Source organism: Podarcis bocagei (assembly GCF_964188305.1).
Source record: "Podarcis bocagei genome assembly, chromosome: 3".
NCBI classification, from domain to species: Eukaryota; Metazoa; Chordata; class Lepidosauria; order Squamata; family Lacertidae; genus Podarcis; species Podarcis bocagei.
The window spans coordinates 18,305,387-18,323,099 of record NC_138127.1 but is presented as its reverse complement, the minus strand read 5'-3'; the positions used below and the strand labels follow the sequence as shown (position 1 = coordinate 18,323,099).

The 17,713-nt window shown below is 42.1% G+C and overlaps 1 protein-coding gene across 1 annotated transcript; it reads right to left on the bottom strand.

The window, feature by feature from the left end:
• Positions 1 to 534: 534 nt before the first annotated feature.
• GFRAL (GDNF family receptor alpha like) lies at positions 535 to 17,661 on the bottom strand. The gene is made up of 10 exons (XM_081187079.1): positions 15,910 to 17,661; positions 12,359 to 12,493; positions 9,406 to 9,555; positions 7,833 to 8,231; positions 5,901 to 5,951; positions 5,177 to 5,507; positions 3,540 to 3,793; positions 2,879 to 2,974; positions 2,432 to 2,513; positions 535 to 1,379 (listed from the first exon to the last, which is right to left on the bottom strand). Exons 1-10 carry the CDS (start codon positions 15,929 to 15,931, stop codon positions 1,253 to 1,255), a joined length of 1,647 nt encoding a protein of 548 aa, XP_081043205.1. The 5' UTR covers positions 15,932 to 17,661; the 3' UTR covers positions 535 to 1,252.
• Between the last annotated feature and the right edge of the window lie 52 nt (positions 17,662 to 17,713).

Below are 17,713 nucleotides of genomic sequence, written 5' to 3'. Positions count from 1 at the left end.
CAGACAGTACACAGCGGGAGAGGTGGTGGAAGGAGAGAATTAGGGGGGGGGGGAATCCCATAGCTCAAAGATAGCACATATCCTGTATCCGAAAAGCATCCTGGTGCAGATTTGCTAAAAGAGATTCTGCAAACCAGTGTTAAAGCATAATACTTGAAAGGGTCCTAATGCTTAGAAAGGTTTGCTGGTTGAAAAGGCCTCATTACAATCCCAGCAGCAGACAGAGCAGATTTGTAGTGCTTTCATGAAATAGCATATCAAACGAAGAACTGCAAAGAGTCAGTAAAATTAGCCCAGCCATATGAAGACCACAGTGGTACCACTCCTTCCCATGCCACTAGTATGATGTGAGAAGGTTACTTGGGCCACCCAAAAGGACCCTCATGCCTTTGCATGCCAGCATAAAACCTTAGGAAATTCCATTACCAGGTGGAAATTGCTGCTGCGCCTCTCAAATTTCCTTGAGGTGCAGGAAGGAGCAGGATTGCAGCAGCCCCTGTGCCAGAAGTGTAACACAAGTCCTGGGATTTACAGCTACAATGTGATATACATGCAGGGCTAATGCTCATTTGGGCTGGGCCTCAAATGTAGATATTTGTATGTTTTTGACGTTTGGTAAGTTTTGCAACTTGTTTTTCTGTGCATTAGACTAAAATGTGACCCGTTCTCTCAGCTTAGAGCTGCAAATATGAGCAAATAAGAGATGCAATCTGGCAAAATACTTTTTTGTGTATTAATGGACAATAGACTTTGTCACGGTAAAGAGTTAAAAACCTTCATAGGTATTAATAAACTAGGGCCTGGAACTGGGGTTTGTGAAAGGAATGAAAAGGCACTTTCAATATGCCTTGACCATCTCAAAAGCAATAGAGATACACCCTAATGTTGTACCCTATCCATGAGAATTTCACTGACATTTTCTCTTCCCTGTGATAATTTTCAAATGCAATTTCTTTCCTCACTGACTGCTCGAGAATGGTTGAAAAAATGGAGAGGAAATTTTCAACACAGCGGTATGGCAAATGCTGGGCTGGAAACATGTCATGGCCAAACGTATCATCCTGTAGTATATCATATGTCTCAATCTTAAATTCAACACAGCAACACAGTACTGAGGCAAATAAAGCAATTACAACTCCAGTGGCGTCCTCTCTTGTAGTAAGTTGCCCAGTGTTTGCTGAAGTGGAACAGCAGTATTACAGGCCATGTGTTCTCTGAAGAGAAATTTCATGGCATATGAGCACCAGGTTGGCTAATGAGGAGAGCCTGAAATAGCATTATCGATGCAGTCGGTGATCCACGGTCGTCGAGGCATCATGAGCTTCTCGGATAAATGGGCTGGCGAAACAGTCTTGGCCTGATACACAGTTGTGCAAGCTCTGAAAACAAACACATGTGTGTTGCATTAACATCATTCTCTATACCCATGAAACACGAGCGACACAATCTACTTGACCGAAATCAATAGCCATTATCACTTGCTGTGTAAATGTTGGGTATGACCCAGTCACAGTTAAGCACTTTGAGCTCCCTTTGATTCCCAGTAGAAAGTTAAACATACAGCCTGTCATTGAAATAAATCCACTGAACATTAACTGGATGGTGCGCCTTCTGTTTCAGGGCAGCTGGAGTCTTTTAGGTCATAAATTGTAAGTGTTCCTCCTTAACTGCTGTTTTATTTTATTTTTTTAAAGTGTGGAGAATGGTTGTTTTTGCTGAGGGCCACTTATTCTGTCAGTAAACATACTTATGGTGGGTGGGGCCAAAGCCAGAAATGGGCGGAGCTTGAAGGATTGCATAAATATTCTCTATACAACCCAATTTTCTCTCTTGCATGGGTGTAGCCGGGGTGGGGGGTATCTGCCACCCAATCAAGTAAATAAATAAAAAGAGTTAAGTAAAAGTAGAAATAATCAGAATATTTCAACTAGAAATGCTCACTGAGGTCACTTGGATGATTGGCAACCCAACTGAGTGACAGGCATGGCTTCCACAAACTGACCAATCGCATTGCAGGTAGCTTGGTTCTGGAACAGGATAGGTGGGTGTCCTGCCCCACCCCCAACATAAATCCTGGCTACCCCCATGTTCTCTTGCATTCCACACCGGGGGGGGGGCTGTCTTATGGTTCTGAACTTTATTTTACAGTATAAAATAACACCTTTCCCTACATTTAAGATTACAATTTGACTCAGCACATACTGCCTTGTCTGATACATGCAGTACACAATTCATTTCATTTCTTATTCAGTTCATGTGCATTCCTCATGTGTCTTGTCTGTTTTACTGGCAATCGTGAAACTCTCCGTTTGTCTTGAAACCAAATAGGAAAAGGGTTCCGCAGGATTCAGAAGCCACACACTATGGAAACAGGACGTTCTCACACATTTCCTGTGAAGCCCTGCATTCCCCACACAAACATTGCAATTACCTGGTCTTTAACAAAGTCAGCAGGATTATCGCCAGCACCAAGATTATGCAAGAGGTGTATATCATTATAACGATTGTGTCCGCTAAAAATTAAATTATGGAAACAGAATTAAAACATTGATCAAAGAGTATTTTATGCAGTCACTATAGTACAAATTAAAACCAAATATTCACTGTCCTCAGCTTAAAATCTCCTAGGGTCTCAATCACCATATTTTATTTTTTCTTTCGGCTTCTAACAACTATCCCTGAAGGAGGTTTCTATGTTAAGTTTGCTTCTAGGATTCTTAATAATAATATTTAAAAGTTTGGTTTGATTCCTTTCCTTGATCCCTTGATTGGTGCTTTTTGTTGTTGTTCTGTGGGAGCCTATGCCTCTCATAACATTGTGGCTCTCCAATGACCTTGATGGGAGCTTTTTCATTCTTTTTTAAAAAGCCAAACTTACTGTACAATGAAGACCGTTCTCCAGTTACAGGAAGTATTTTTCCAGGTAGAACCATACGTGATGAGTAAAGGTCAGCTTTTCTACCTGATATCTGAGCTGTAAATAGAAGAGGATATAAAAAAAGAGCAATTGTGTGAAAGCCAGCAGGGCCTGCAACAAAATGCTGGATTGTGAAGTGCTTCTGTCCAGGATTCCACCCTGTCATCCGGGCCCTTTTTCAGGATACTTCATTCCAACTCCTCTCAGATTTCTGTCCCTTTGCCCACTGCCGCAACAGCCAGCCAGTAACCTGTGCCAACTGAGCATCCATTCCCCATTGGGTAATTAAAAAACCACAAACTCTTGTAGAGTCCCCCCCCCTTAAATGTTTTGTGTACTTCTGCAACTCCTGGGAATCCTCTAAACCTGCTGGTGCCTTGCTTTTTGTGTGCCTGGTGCCAATTTTGCTAGAATTCCCATTTTATCATAAAGTCATTTAAAAACAGGAATCTTATTTTTCCTGTTAGCAAATGAAGCAAACTATAAGTTGCAAATGGTTAACTGGTTGACTCATTCATTTGTTCCCACATAATGGGACCTCCTGGCAAAGGTACAAGGCCAATTGTAAGGCCTGGGCAGGTTGATTAAGAGAGAGGTGCTCCTTTGGCTTAGTTCAACTTACTGAAGCAGGATTTGCTGTGGAGGATATGATAGAACCACTTGCATGCAGTCTGCTTAGCCAGTGGCGTTGTGTCACAGGTACACTCAACTCCTCGAAGGACAGACCCCCACATTCCGACATAAGCAGCTCGGCACTCATCACTGTCAGAACACATCAAATCATTTGCATCCAAAGATTCGAAACAAGCTGTATCTTCAAGGCATTGTCGGGCAAAGGGTTTTAAACACTTAGATGTAAATGCTTCATACTTGGCCCTGTGGAAAGAGAAATGTGTATGCATTTTATTCTTCCTGGTATTCCCTTTCATCTGGGACATGGGTGGCGCTGTGCTCTAAACCACAGAGCCTAGGGCTTGCTGGTCAGAAGGTCAGAGGTTCGAATCCCCGTGACTGGGTGAGCTCCCATTGCTCGGTTCCTGCTCCTGCCAACTTAGCAGTTCGAAAGCATGTCAAAGTGCAAGTAGATAAATAGGTACTGCTCCAGTGGGAAGGTAAACGGCTTTTCTGTGTGCTGCTCTGGTTCTCCAGAAGCGGCTTAGTCATGCTGGCCACATGACCTGGAAGCTGTACGCCGGCTCCCTCGACCAATAAAGTGAGATGAGCGCTGCAACCCCAGAGTCGTTTGCAACTGGACCTAATGGTCAGGGGTCCCTTTACCTTTATTCCCTTTCATGTATAATTCAGGGAGAGCTGAAGGGTAGATTAGCAAATAACAAAAGGAAAGAAAAATGAAGAATTTCTTGTAAGTGACAAAACAAGGGACATATAGCTTGGACATGTTCATACCCTAAAGCCTCATACTCTCAATGGGGAGCAATGTTTGGGAAGTTGAAGCTGGGGAGGTGGGTTTAACATCTCCCCCGCCCCCATGTGCTATGATCCTCAAAATTGAAGATAAACTAGAGACATTGCTGGGTGAATGGCACACAATAAGCTGTAACTTGACCCTAACTCTGCTCTCAATGCAAGCCTAGAACTTTTAGACCTTGAATAGTCCTGTCTGCTACTGGTGGCCCAGCCCTGTCATCTCCTATGGCTTTATTTGCCTGCAGTGTTTTCAGTGTTAATCTATATGCACCTCTATGTTAAATTATGCATATTGATTATTTTTACATCTGTGTAGATGTGCTCATGTGCTTTAGCACTAGAGTTATGTCACTGGAGAGGCAACAGGAACAGCTGGAGAGGTATCAACAGCAGGGAAGAGTGTATCAGCCTTCTGAAGCCCCTGCTAAGATCCCAAATCCTTTACTCCTCTGAGCATCTCCAGGACCAGGATGAAAATGCTATTAAAAAGCACCAAGTCCCATGACCAGCCTAGATAAAGTGCATTATCTGCCAGTTAGACCACCTTGCAGTGATTGGGTTATAGGGTGCACATTCAAGAACAGTTAAAATGTCCATGTCCTGCAAAAGATCTATATGAATTTCCTGAATGACAGAGATGGTTAGGAGGAAGGCTTAAATCACAGAAAAACCCTCTTACAGCTTTTGCTTGTGGTGTAGGTTGGAAAGCAAACATTATTTGCTACATTGTGAATGAGCAAATGAATAAGAGATCATCTTGGGTTCCTTGTGCATTTTTATATTAAACACACATGTGCCAGCAGTCAACCAAAAATGTGTATTTCCACTTACCGGCAGATCTCGTTTCTTTGGCATGTGTCAATTACACTGAGGCATGAAGGAGCTGGGACCATATTGACTCCACACACTGTGCCATGAAGGAATCTCTTGGCTTGGCGGCAGTTTTCATCTGACGGCATGCAATCACAAAAGGTCAACAGCAGGGCTACATTCAAAGGCATGTTTTCATAGAAGGACCGCAGGGCTGCTTGGCATCGATTCCAATTGCACTGTGTTGCATTAGCTTGGCAGGCTTGAAGGTAGCGAGATAGTTGTCTGTTACAGACTCCATCATTGACACAGTCCACTTTGACTTGGAAGCAGGAGCGCAGGTGTTTGTATTCTGAGGAAACAGCAAAATGATCACAAGACGATAGAGATAGGGGTACGAGGAGTGATTTTGAAAGCACAACAGTTCTCAAACTCTCCCTTGAATTTGTGACATGACGGTCACTCTACCATAGGCAACCCATTTCTATTTGCATTTTCTGAAAAAAACACCCCATACATTGAGGTGGCGAACTTCAGGCCCGGGGGCTTAATATGGCCCTCCAGACCTCTCAGTTTAGCCCTTGTAACTTTCCCTAGGCCATCACTATTTCCAGCTCTTGCAATGAGCTTGCAGTGTCTCATTCTGCACGGGGTCAGGAAGCTGGATTACTCATAATTTATGTGGGCCACAAAGTTGAAATCGATACAGGGTATAGAAACGTTTAAAAAGTAGGCTACTGTTTACCATAGTTTGAAAGAGACGATGACTTCCACTGTGATTTTATTTTCAGGTGATCTACAATGAAGGAGATACATATTATACAGATTACATGTTGTAAATTAATTGTAGATTTGAAATGGAAGCAGCAGTTTGCAATGAAACACAATGCTAAGAAAAAATGACGATCAGGTTATTTGACGGCCTTTAGCAGAGGCATTCCTAGTTTAGAGCAAAGGTGGGGCTCATTTGGTGCTCTAGATGTTGTTTGACTCCAGCTTCCATCAACCCCAATAGCCAAAGACAACGTTGGAGTGTGGAACACAGAGTAACATCAACCTTACCTTTTAACCAGGCTTGGTGTCAGTAATCAGTATATTCAGACAGCTGACAGGACCCATGGATGGGGAGGGGTCCTCCATAAACTGCAGACACCAGACTGTTACCTGCTGGTTTCTGCTCGTGGCAGCAAAGATGATCTCACTACCATCTTTGTTCATCTTGTTTGCATGGCCAGATGAGGCCTTTTATATTTCATTTTTAAAGGCTAAACACTTCTGAGCATTGCTATTGGGATGGATGGGAACTGTAGCTTGCCATAGCTCCTGATTCAGTGAACAGGACAGGAGAATAGATGCAAACCATATGAATTTAAAGCGTTGTCTGACATTGACTCACATGCACTGATTGCATAATGCAACAGCTGCAAGTGTTGGGACAAGTGTTGTTCATGTCAATTGCTGACTCCTGCACCTGCTGTTTCCTCTTAGCATTTACACATCAGCTTCAATTTTATCTGAATTGCCTAGAAGAAATCCAAACATAGGAGTAACAACATAACTGAGTAAATGATGTCTGAGTTACAGCGAGCTACAGCAACGTGGAATTAAAAACAGAGGGAAAGCAAATAACTCTCTGTCTTTAGGCTTAGGTACACAGTCAAGATTCAATGGTTATTTGAGGAGGTATCTAGCTGAGGCAACAACCATTATCTATAAAAAGAATGGATTAACGCAAGAACATGAGAAAAGCCCTTCTGCATCGGGCCAAAGACCAGTCTGTTCCTGCAATCTGTTCTATCCATGCCCAACCAGTTGCCTATGACATACCCTCGAAGTGTCCCAATTTTCCAGGGTCAGTCCCAGAGTTACAGCAGCCATCTTGGTTTCTGATTTGACCCCAGAATGTCCAGGTTTTCCCTTTTCCTTCCCTCCACATCTTGGAGAGCAATTTTAAGTGCTGGAGAGATCAGACTACCCCTTTGTCCTTTTTGGAAACAGGAACCTTTGGTGTGCATTTGTGTGTCTGTAGGTGCAAAAACAGAGTCCTGTTTATACCGAAAATAAAATACCTGCACCAAATGAAGAAAGCTGGCATACAAAGCCCTTCCTATAATTTTGAAGGAAAATGTAAGCAATCCACTTGGTTACATCCTCCAACACTGGAGGTGGAACATAGACTTCACAGCTCGTAGCTCCTGATCTTCCTATCCTCCATGGATGTATCTATTCCTGTCCAAGTGAGTGGCCATCTCTACATCTCTTGTAGGATTCTAGGGTGTTTCCTGCCACATTGTGGCTGACTATGTTTGATCCTGCATGGAAGACCTTGAGAACAATGCAGCAGAAGTTAGTTGTGATGCCACACCTTGACACATATTTGCACAGAAGCAAGTCCTGTCGATTTCAACAGTCCAGTCTTATGCATGAGAACCTGTAAGCAATGCACACAGAGGTCACTGGGACTCCGTATAAGCATGATAACTTTGGGCTTGAATTTGTGAGCAGTGGTGTCAACAGGGAGAACCCCAACCCAACCCACCACCAGTTTTTCTGCATTTGTTTTTTAATTAAAATGTAAAAAGTGGCGCTTTGTGCCATCACACCTATTCATTTCAAGGTTGCTAGGAACAGTATCTTTGAACTGGTGTTATTGAAGAGATGACTCTTCATCATTTACCTGCATCAAAGTCTGCATAGGTTTCCTCCTGAATGGCAGAGGCTTGGTATTCCTGGGTGTATTGTACGCATGTGTTGTTAAATATATGCTTCCATATTTTAGTGCATCTTTTATGCAGTGGTTCTGGGCATATGCAGCTCCCCAGGACAGTTCTCCTTAACTCCTTCCATGCTGTGAGGCATTGCTGTACCACCACACGGAGGCTACAGTTTGCTACTTTGGTTCTGCACATTCTCTGGAATTTCTTGTACTGCAAGAAACAGGTGTCATCTCCTCGGCATATTTCCTTTGCAACTGCGCAGTCGGTTCCTAACATGCCTGGGTGCACCGTCTCTTGCAATTTTGTCTGTGGCAGGAATCCTAACTGGACATCTGTGCTTGCGTAAAGCTTCGATTTCCCTGTGCAAAAGAGAATTTGTGAGCAAAATCAGTTGGATAGATCATGCTCACGGCTGCATCTTTCAAATGCAATCAGGCTGATTGTAAAAACTGATAAGCAAAGGAGCAGCTACATGAATTATGCTTTGTAAATACCTCCCCCTCCCCCATGATTATTTGGGATGGTACCAGGGCCATCCCAAGATATTTTGTTGCCTGAAGCGAAGGATATTTACAAAAAAGCCAACTAAACTGGAAACTGAATCTGACTTTTGACACTGTCCTCCGCACTGCCCCTGAAGATAGCATGCTAGCTATGGGAGTGCAGGACTGTTCATGTGAAACACACGGCTCTGACCTTACTGTACTTTTAAGCATATGCTGCCTGAGGTGAATACCTCATTCTGCCTATTTGTGAGGCTGATCCAGGATAGAACCTTCCCTACAGAAGCACCCAAGGGTGGAATTATGCCTCATGGAGTGCTCTTAGATCTCTCTTTTTCTTCCGTCAAACATTAATTGAAGACTAGTTTTTTCCTCTCTGTTTTTTGTGTTAATCAAGGTGGTAGTTGGAGTCCATACCCTTGTCATTTTGCAGGGTTCATTGCTGGTCTTAAATGGTTGATGAATTGGCTTGGATCCTAAGGGAAGTTCATGGAAGGAAGTCCCCCTCCCCTCCTCTCCCCTCTTGCAGCTTCCTGTGCCCCCCTGAAAAACCTGAAAAGCTGTGGGGGGGGGGTTCTTGGGGAGAAGGGAATAATCCACTGGTTTTGTCTGGATTTGAATGGTACTTTATTTGTCTTGAATTTTGGACTCTGATGACTACTATAATTGCTTAGGAAAGTCACATTCTCCCAATTAGAGGTCAAAAATCCATATAATATTTGAATCCGATAGTTTGTCAAAGCTAAACCTTTAAGCCACAATGAACGTAAGAGCATAACAAGAGCTCTGCTGCATCAGACCAAAGATCTTTCTAGCCCAGCATCCTTCTTCCCCCAGTGGTAACCCAGATGCCCATGTCCATCATGCAAGCAAGACATGACCTCTCCCTCAATCATTCCCCAGCAAATGGCTGAGAGCCTCTGATCCTCGAAGTACCATACGGCTCCCATTTCTAGCAGCTGCTAATAGCCTTATCAGGGCCATGATTACACTGCATTATTTTGTTCTAGAGAAGAAAATAATCTGTTACCTTTATTCCCAAAACATTGCTTGCCAAGCAACGCTGTAGTGCTGCAGTTATTGTTAGTGCAGGTGCAGTCTTTAAATTCTGGGAACTGGTCAACTAAGAACTTGACTGTTTTATTACAGTTGGTCGAATCTTTTACTGTGTAGTTGTTGCCTGGATTTCAAACGCAAGAATGAGTCTTAATACTTTCATTAATGTTATTATATTTATTTATTAATATCCCACCTTTTCAACTAACTTTTACTCGGAGTAGACCCATTGAAACGAATGGACCTGATTAGTCATGGGCATTCACTTCAATGGGTCTAGCGGGAGTAAACATCGTGACCCAATATAAACTACGGTATGAAGTAGTTTGTATGAAAGGAATCCCGTAGCACCTTAAAGGCTTGAAATTCGAGTGGCTCAAAAGCTTTCATGGACTAGGTACCATTTCACTGGATGAAGTCATCTCTAGTCTATAAAACACTAGTCCACCACAAAATAAGAACACTCCAACAGAACATGTGCCTGTGAGTACGTACGTGTAGATGCCCCCATTTTCTTTTTTCAAAGTTAAAATCCTATTGATTCAACCCCACACTCCACTTCTGGGCTAGCATATTCCTTGGGTGTAGCTCTTAAGAAAGGGCTCTCTGCAGGTTCAGTCCTGTCTGCTGAACTGGAAAGTGGAACGATGTATATGTGCTTCTTCTGTGGCTGAACAAACACACTCTCCATTAAGTATTTTCTCAACAGTTTCCAATCATCAGTAAATGTGCCTGTGTGTATCTAAAAGGGATTACTCTTTTTTAAAAAAGTTGCTGCACTATTACCTGAAGTGTGGAACATTCTGGTTGCTGATTTTTATTTTACTCTCACGTTTTTCAAGACCATTTTACTATGTGACTACTGATGGCAAACATATGAAGTGGTGGTTTTCTCACTCAGAATACCCATGTCATGGACACCATCCTGATAGATGCTGTTTCATACTGCATCACTTGCTTTGTGGCCTGTTGGCTGCATTTGGAAAGGATGTAAAATGTACTTGCTCATCAAAATAAGAAAGGGACATTTTAGTTTTTGCTTTTTTTTTAAGAATCAGAGACTTGTTGAAAATATAAGTGCCAACCCACCCCACCCCTATCTTTTCACCTTTTGCGTTAACATCTGGCCTCCAGGAGAAAGATCAGCAGCTACTGAGAATTCAATTATCAAAGTCACAAGAGTTTCATGTAATCTGTGCATGTTTAGGACATGTGCTAAATTGGTGTACATTTCTTTTACAAGTTTCATGAGGCTGATTCAGTCTGTTGATTCAACTGTTCAATTAAAATGCCAGAATTTCATTTATGTAGGAGTTGGATTTTTTTAAAAAAATAATAGTTTCCTGTTATTGTTGAGTAGAGTAACTCTTAGCAACATAGATTCACTCAAATAAAAAGTATGAGATTTCCCCTTTGTATATATTATACTGTAGATACTACTACTTTGGGGATTTAGTATAGATTCTATTAACTTTAAACTGGCTGTATATCTTAACCTAATACCTAAGTCTGACACACTATAGGTTATATCTGTCAATAAGTGTAAGGAAATTGTTCAGAAGAAAATCAAGAGCTATATTCTGGGGTGGGGATGGGGAAAGATGGAGTCTCAAATGTATTACTGAACTTAAGGATCAACCCATAGGATCAGAGCCACGGATCCTCATCTTAAAAACACTTAGATTTCCCCCCCATTTTTTTTGACAAAGTAATTATGTATGATCACACTCTGTTACAAAGCTTTTAATTCCAAACCACTGCAAACAAACGGCCCCTCCAGATAGTCTATTTGTTGAACATTCATTATTCCTTGTGCTCATGGTGTTATCAGGGCAATTGTATGCATTAGTTGGAAACCATTTGTGCCAGCAAAAGTGTTGCAGGCTCAGTTTGATTTGTAATAGGTGCATGCCTCGTAGTTTCCTGCTGAAATTCTGTATTCCTTTTGCCTCCTTTTATAAATTTCCCAACAATAGGCATCTCCCCACTCACCCACGTGGCTGTGTCTATACATGTGGTACCAGGAAATCAGTCAATCAATGTAAACTGCAAAAGGGGGCAATAAGGGCTTGAAAATAATGGGAAAACTGTAAAAATGGCATGAAAAGAGCTGGAAAACCACTAGCAATCCCAGGAGCCTTTGCACCGGCCTTTGGGGCCTATGGAAATTTGGAGATTGAGAACAAAGGTTTGGAGGGAGCGATTGTAGTGGAGTTTGGTGGATTTTGAAACGAAGCAGAGTGTTTTTAAAGGTTTTTTTAAAGGGTTTCCAGAGGTTTAGAGGGAATTTACAGGTTTTTTAGATGGTGTTCCCCACTATGTGTGATTTCATGTATACACATGATACCCAGGAACATAACCCCTGCTTAACTGGGGAGACGCCTATATTCACAAAATGTATAGGGAATGCTTTAACAACTTTTTTTTCATGGAAACACATCCCTGGGGCTATCTGCACACCTTTGTCCATCTCTTTCCACCCCTGAACATTTTTTTGTATGATCAGAATTAGCCCATATTCAATGGCGTTTTCTCCTTAATAACTGTATTTAAGATTCCAGTTCCTGTTTTCATTGAGTATGTAGTCAGTTGCAAAGATGTAGAGTTTAGCAACCTGTCCAGCAATCCATTGTGTAAGGAGGAGCTCCGGCAGGCACATGCACCTCTCAGTCTATAAGATCTTTCATATTAATTTCAATGAATGTGGAATTAGACATGGAAGGGTGTGTTTCTATGGAATGCATCCGTCTATGGTGATGATGCCCACCTCCATAGGGGTACAGGAAATGAGTTCTCCTACCACATGTCTGGGAAATGAAGAATTCCCTTTTAAAATTCAGTTCAGCGTTTGTTTTAATGGAAGCTGATTAGACAAGGAATGCCGCTTCTCTGAAATCATAGAGAATCTATGGCTTCTCCGTAGTTACCTGAAATGCAACAAACTTCTTCCAGCAAAGCCCAGACACTTTCACATCCATTTCCTGCAGCTTCACATCTCTCTCTCAGCTCTTGGCATTTGGAGGTCTGGAAAGCAGTTACATGCATGGAATGTAGTACCAGCACTGCAAAACAGATAATATAACCTTGGTGATAAGCAGTGGATCCTTTGCATTTCTACCCAATGTTTTATTGTAGAGAGCATGGAAGGGTAAAGGAGATACACAAGGTCACCCATGCTGAATTTCAGATACCCATATTTAGATCCATCAGGGAACAAGGAACTCAATCTTTTTTCTAAGCAGACTATGCTCTCTTCTCTTTCACCTTTGGCAAGTGTTTCTCCATTCTGTGCTTCACTCCAATCACCACTGCACTTGCTTCAGTCTGAGCTTCACTATTTCAAAGGGAGGTTCTAGAGCAAACTTTTAATCTCATGACTTTAAAAACGTGTGTGTGTGCATAATTAGTTTTGTTTTTTTATTTATTTATTAAAAACATATTTTACAGGGATTTTCAATACAGGAAAAAATGACATATTATAGTAACAGACTATCAAGAATTAAGAAAAAAATTAAATATGTCAATATACGATAAGCCACATATACAGAATATATATATATATATATGTATGTGTAGTTATGTTGTATACATCCAGGCTAACTTGCACAGAGCACAGGTTATAAAATGAGCTTTGCTAGGGCTCAAACCAGCTTGCAATTCATGTCCCTAGTAAGCCTAGCTATGTGGAAGGTTCTGCTGTTAATATGTCCATTAAGATTTTGGTGCCTGGGGAGATGAAGCAGATATAATCCATTGCACAGACAGCACTCTTAAAAGTCCCACTGCAAACAATGGGACTTTGAGTGCTGAGGTGCAGGTCTACTAGCTATTACATCAGGCAACAGCAGCAGGAAGCCAGCAGTTCCATCTGACTTCTCCACTCTCTCAGCTGTCATTGTGCAATTGCAGTTTCATCAGGAAACAACAAAGACAGCTGTGTGAAATGGATCTCTTCCTCTTCCTCAGACACTTAGAGTTAATAAGTAAAAATAATGGAATTGAAAAATGTGGGTTTTATGGGAACATTTTATTCTTGTTCTGCAGCTTCCTATAGGCCTGCTACTCTGTTCCTCCTCTCACCTACCTACCTCAAGTCAAAGGGAAAAGTCAACAGTAGTAACAATAGCTTTTCTTGTGGCCTGACATGCACTTAGACATTCCACTCAGCAAACAAGCATGTGTTTGTTTAAACAAAACCTCCCTTTTTCAGATCTACTTGATAAGTTACCTTTCATAGTACCTTTAGGGTGATCTGTCACTGTACTGCTTACAGACTGGAACGGGTCATCACTCAAGCCTAAATACATTGGCTAGGTGTCACTCTTGGCAATCAATGAAATAAAATTAAATATGTAGCACCATAGAGATAGTGTTTTAGTGTGAAGCTGGCACCTGCTCTTCAACAGCTTGCTCTTCATGCCAGGAGCGCATGAAGAATGTTCCAATCACACATTGCCTCTGGGAACAAGAAAGCCACGTGACTCATGAAGCATCAACCGTCATGAGCATTTAAAGGATTAGCCATGTTCCACAGAGCACTAGTAACCTTGGGCACAAAAGAAGGAGCAACACACTGCTAAAGAGACGGGACAGAATGGGCTGAGTCAGACAAACAGTTTTGCCTCCCAGTACACAATACATTCCCACTGGTAATAGAAATCTGAATGAAGTTTTGCTCTGCAATATGGTCATAGAGACCGGTCAGCCATGTGACAGCCATGTGGTCCTTCAGTCATCTCACTTCGATTGCATTTTCTTAGAAACTGCAAATGTCAATTTAATTGGGGATAAAGTCTGGCTAGCTGACTCAATGATACATTGGGCAATAGATATTGGTCATAATATAGATGTGGAAGCATGGGAATGATGTGGAATATGGATATAAAATTTACAGCATGCTATGGTCTAAGAGGGGACACGGGTGGCGCTGTGGGTAAAACCACAGAGCCTAGGGCTTGCCGATCAGAAGGTCGGCGGTTCGAATCCCTGCGACAGGGTGAGCTCCCGTTGCTCGGTCCCTGCTCCTGCCCACCTAGCAGTTCAAAAGCATGTCAAAGTGCAAGTAGATAAATAGGTACTGCTCCAGTGGGAAGGTAAATGGTGTTTCCATGCGCTGTTCTGGTTCGCCAGAAGTGGCTTAGTCATGCTGGCCACATGTACACTGGCTCCCTCGGCCAATAAAGCGAGATGAACGCCGCAACCCCAGAGTCGGTCATGACTGGACCTAATGGTCAGGGGTCTCTTTACTTTACTTTATGGTCTAAGAGAAAATTATATGAAAATGATATATCGATGGTACCTAACACCGAGTTAATCGACAAAAGAGAAAGAAGGTTCTTTTTATCATATCTGGTGGTCTTGTAGTAAGGTTAAAGCTTACTGGGAAATGATATATAATGAATTGAATAAGATGTTTAAAATAACATTTGTAAAAAGACCAGAAGCCTTCCTTTTGGGAATTATAGCGACAGAACTACCCAAACGGTATAGAAATTTATTCATGTATGTGACTACAGTGACAAGAATGTTACTTGCCCAAAAATGGAAAGAAGAAAAAGTCCCAGCAAAAGAAGAATGGATACAAAAACTTACGGAATATGCAGAAATGGCGAAACTTACTAGAAAACAGACTTTTTATAAAATAATGGAAATGGTTTATTGAATATTTACAAATAAACTCTAAACAGATAGGCACATTGGCAGGATTGTTGTAATAACCTGCAGTTTTATAAGAGTATATATTTATAGTAGATGAATAAATGAGCAAATTAAGTTAATTTGGATATGCAGAAAATATTTTTTTAAAATTTAAGGAACTGCAGAAAGAGGGGGAAGGAAGTCAAGTTTTGAAATGTTGAAATTATTGTAAAATTATTGAAATGTATAAAATTGAAAATAATAATAATAATAGGCTATCTGAATCTACTGAACAAATTTGCTCATGCTAAGAACAGTGGGCTGTGGTGGGATAGGAAACTGCCCTCCTCACTACAGACCTTTATTTGATCATATTCATTTTTTCAGTTTTATATATTAAATTTCTATTCCCTTCGTCTGAGGACCACAGAGCTCTAAATTAGCACATTGCTTATATATTTTTTAAAGAAAATAGTTCCCCTTTACAGTCACAAAGACTAAAAGCAAAGTTTCTAAAAGCAAACAAAGCAGCTGCCATTTCAACAAGTTTATTATGTTTGAATAGGAGAGGAGCAGAGAAGGAGGAAAATAAAGTTTAACTTATAGCAAATGTGTGAGTACAAAGTCTATCCTTTATATTGCATACAAAAGGAGGGAACAGTCCAGTAAGTGGTAGGGACCATATGCACTGTCCAACGCTGTGCCCTCCAACAGGCTGCTGAGACTGCGGTCCTATAGGCACACTTAATTCAGAACAAGCCCCAGTGAACACAGTGCGACTTACTTCAGAGTAAGCGTGTATACGATTGGGTTCCACGAGGAAGAACTCTGCAGAACTTACCCAGCAACAGAATGGAGTTCATCGCGCAAGGCAGTCCTGAGCTATTGATGCGGAGCACAGTAAACTGCAGGTTATCGCCTGATGCTCTCTGAAATCTCAAAACCTCCGAGTCGTTTCAGCACCACGCCGCGCTGGACAGCTCTCTCCCGGCTGCATGCGATTGGTCCACCTTGGCGCTGAAAGAGTGAGCCCGTTCTGGTGGGACTCCCCTCCCTGCTCCCGCTTGCTTTAAGTATCCCAGAGAGATAGGAAAGCCAACCCTCCATTTCACACCTGTTGCAGATTTCCGGAGTATAGTAAAAGCTGCCCTGACAGTCGTTTACTATATACCTTGCTGCCTGCGAGTCCAGATGAATTATAGTCTTCTGAGCAAATGCCTGGTGAGGCAATAGTTCAGTCGTGATACTGTACCAAGTTAATGATGATAATAATTTCCTTCTGAAGATACCATTATTAGAGGGGTTGGGCTTCCCACTCCTTCAAAGCTAAAGGGAAAATCTAATCTTGCAGGTGGAAACCTGCAGGCGGGTGGTTGCTGTTTTCCAAAGTACCTTCTAAGGACCTTTAAAACCTGGGAGTTGCTGCAGGATCTGCTTCTCTGGGGTCCCAGGAAACCCTGGTGACATGAGAAGATGAGTTCATGCTCTAGCTATGTGGGGCATACCAAAATAGGAGGGCACAACTCAATAAAGATGGGCTCACAGTGACACAAACATTTCTGAAGCTGAGTAGCAGGAGCCCACCTGTGAGAGAGAGGGAGGTATAATGCATTAGATAAGGAGAAGTGGATGGGGGTCAGACCATTGGACTATCTAGTTCAGAAATGTTGATCCTGGCTAGCTGTGGCTCTCCAGGGTTTTAGTGGCTCTCCAAGCCCTACCTGCAGATGTTGGAAATTGATCCTGGGACCTACTGCATGCAAAGCAGATGTTCTGACCCTATGGCCCTACAGCTGTGGCTTTGGAAATGAAGAAAAGACCAAGAGAGAGAATGGCACAAAACTTGGAGCAAAGGATTGCATTCCTTGAGTTCAGCCATCTGGGCACATTGTTCATCTCAATAAGTTGGGAGGCATCAGATGACTTCCTCATGAAGTCAGATGTCCTATAGAATATGCCTTGCATATGGTCAGTGGCAGGTCTGGAAATGGGAAAGCAAAGTGAGGCTGACACAAAACTTCTCTATGGAAGCTAACCTGTTCAAGCAATGAATTTCAAGCCTGGCTCCTGGGCTTAAGACTTTGATCAGCCTAGAGATGGGTGGTAGTTGTATACAGGGCTCCATTTTGAGTCCCTTTGCTGTCAAGTTTTTCCAGAATACACCATTCCCCAGCTTTCCATTCCTCTCTGTGTGTGTCCCATCAGCATTGTTTGGCACTGAGCATGCTTAGCCCTTGTTGAACTCTTTTGGGGTATGTTCCCCCACCCTTTTTAGGATTCTCCCTCCTTTTAAAAAAAATTCTGTCATTTTCCCCAAGCCTGCAGATGGGGTGGACTTTAGTCTTTCAGATTTCAGTGGTGTCCTGTGCAAGGTCAAAATTCGGCACCCACACGACCTCTTACCTCCCTTTTTGCTCAATTCACTACATTATAGTTGGTACACACTGCAGCGCCCCCTAGACTTGATGCCCAGCACGTCAGAACCAATCGTGCTTTCCTAAATCCACCTCTGCTGCAGATATCTTCCTTGATATGGCTGGTGCCCTTTTGAAGAAGAAGTTTGGATTTGATATCCCACTTTATCACTACCTGAAGGAGTCTCAAAGCAGCTAACATTCTCCTTTCCCTTCCTGCCGCACAACAAA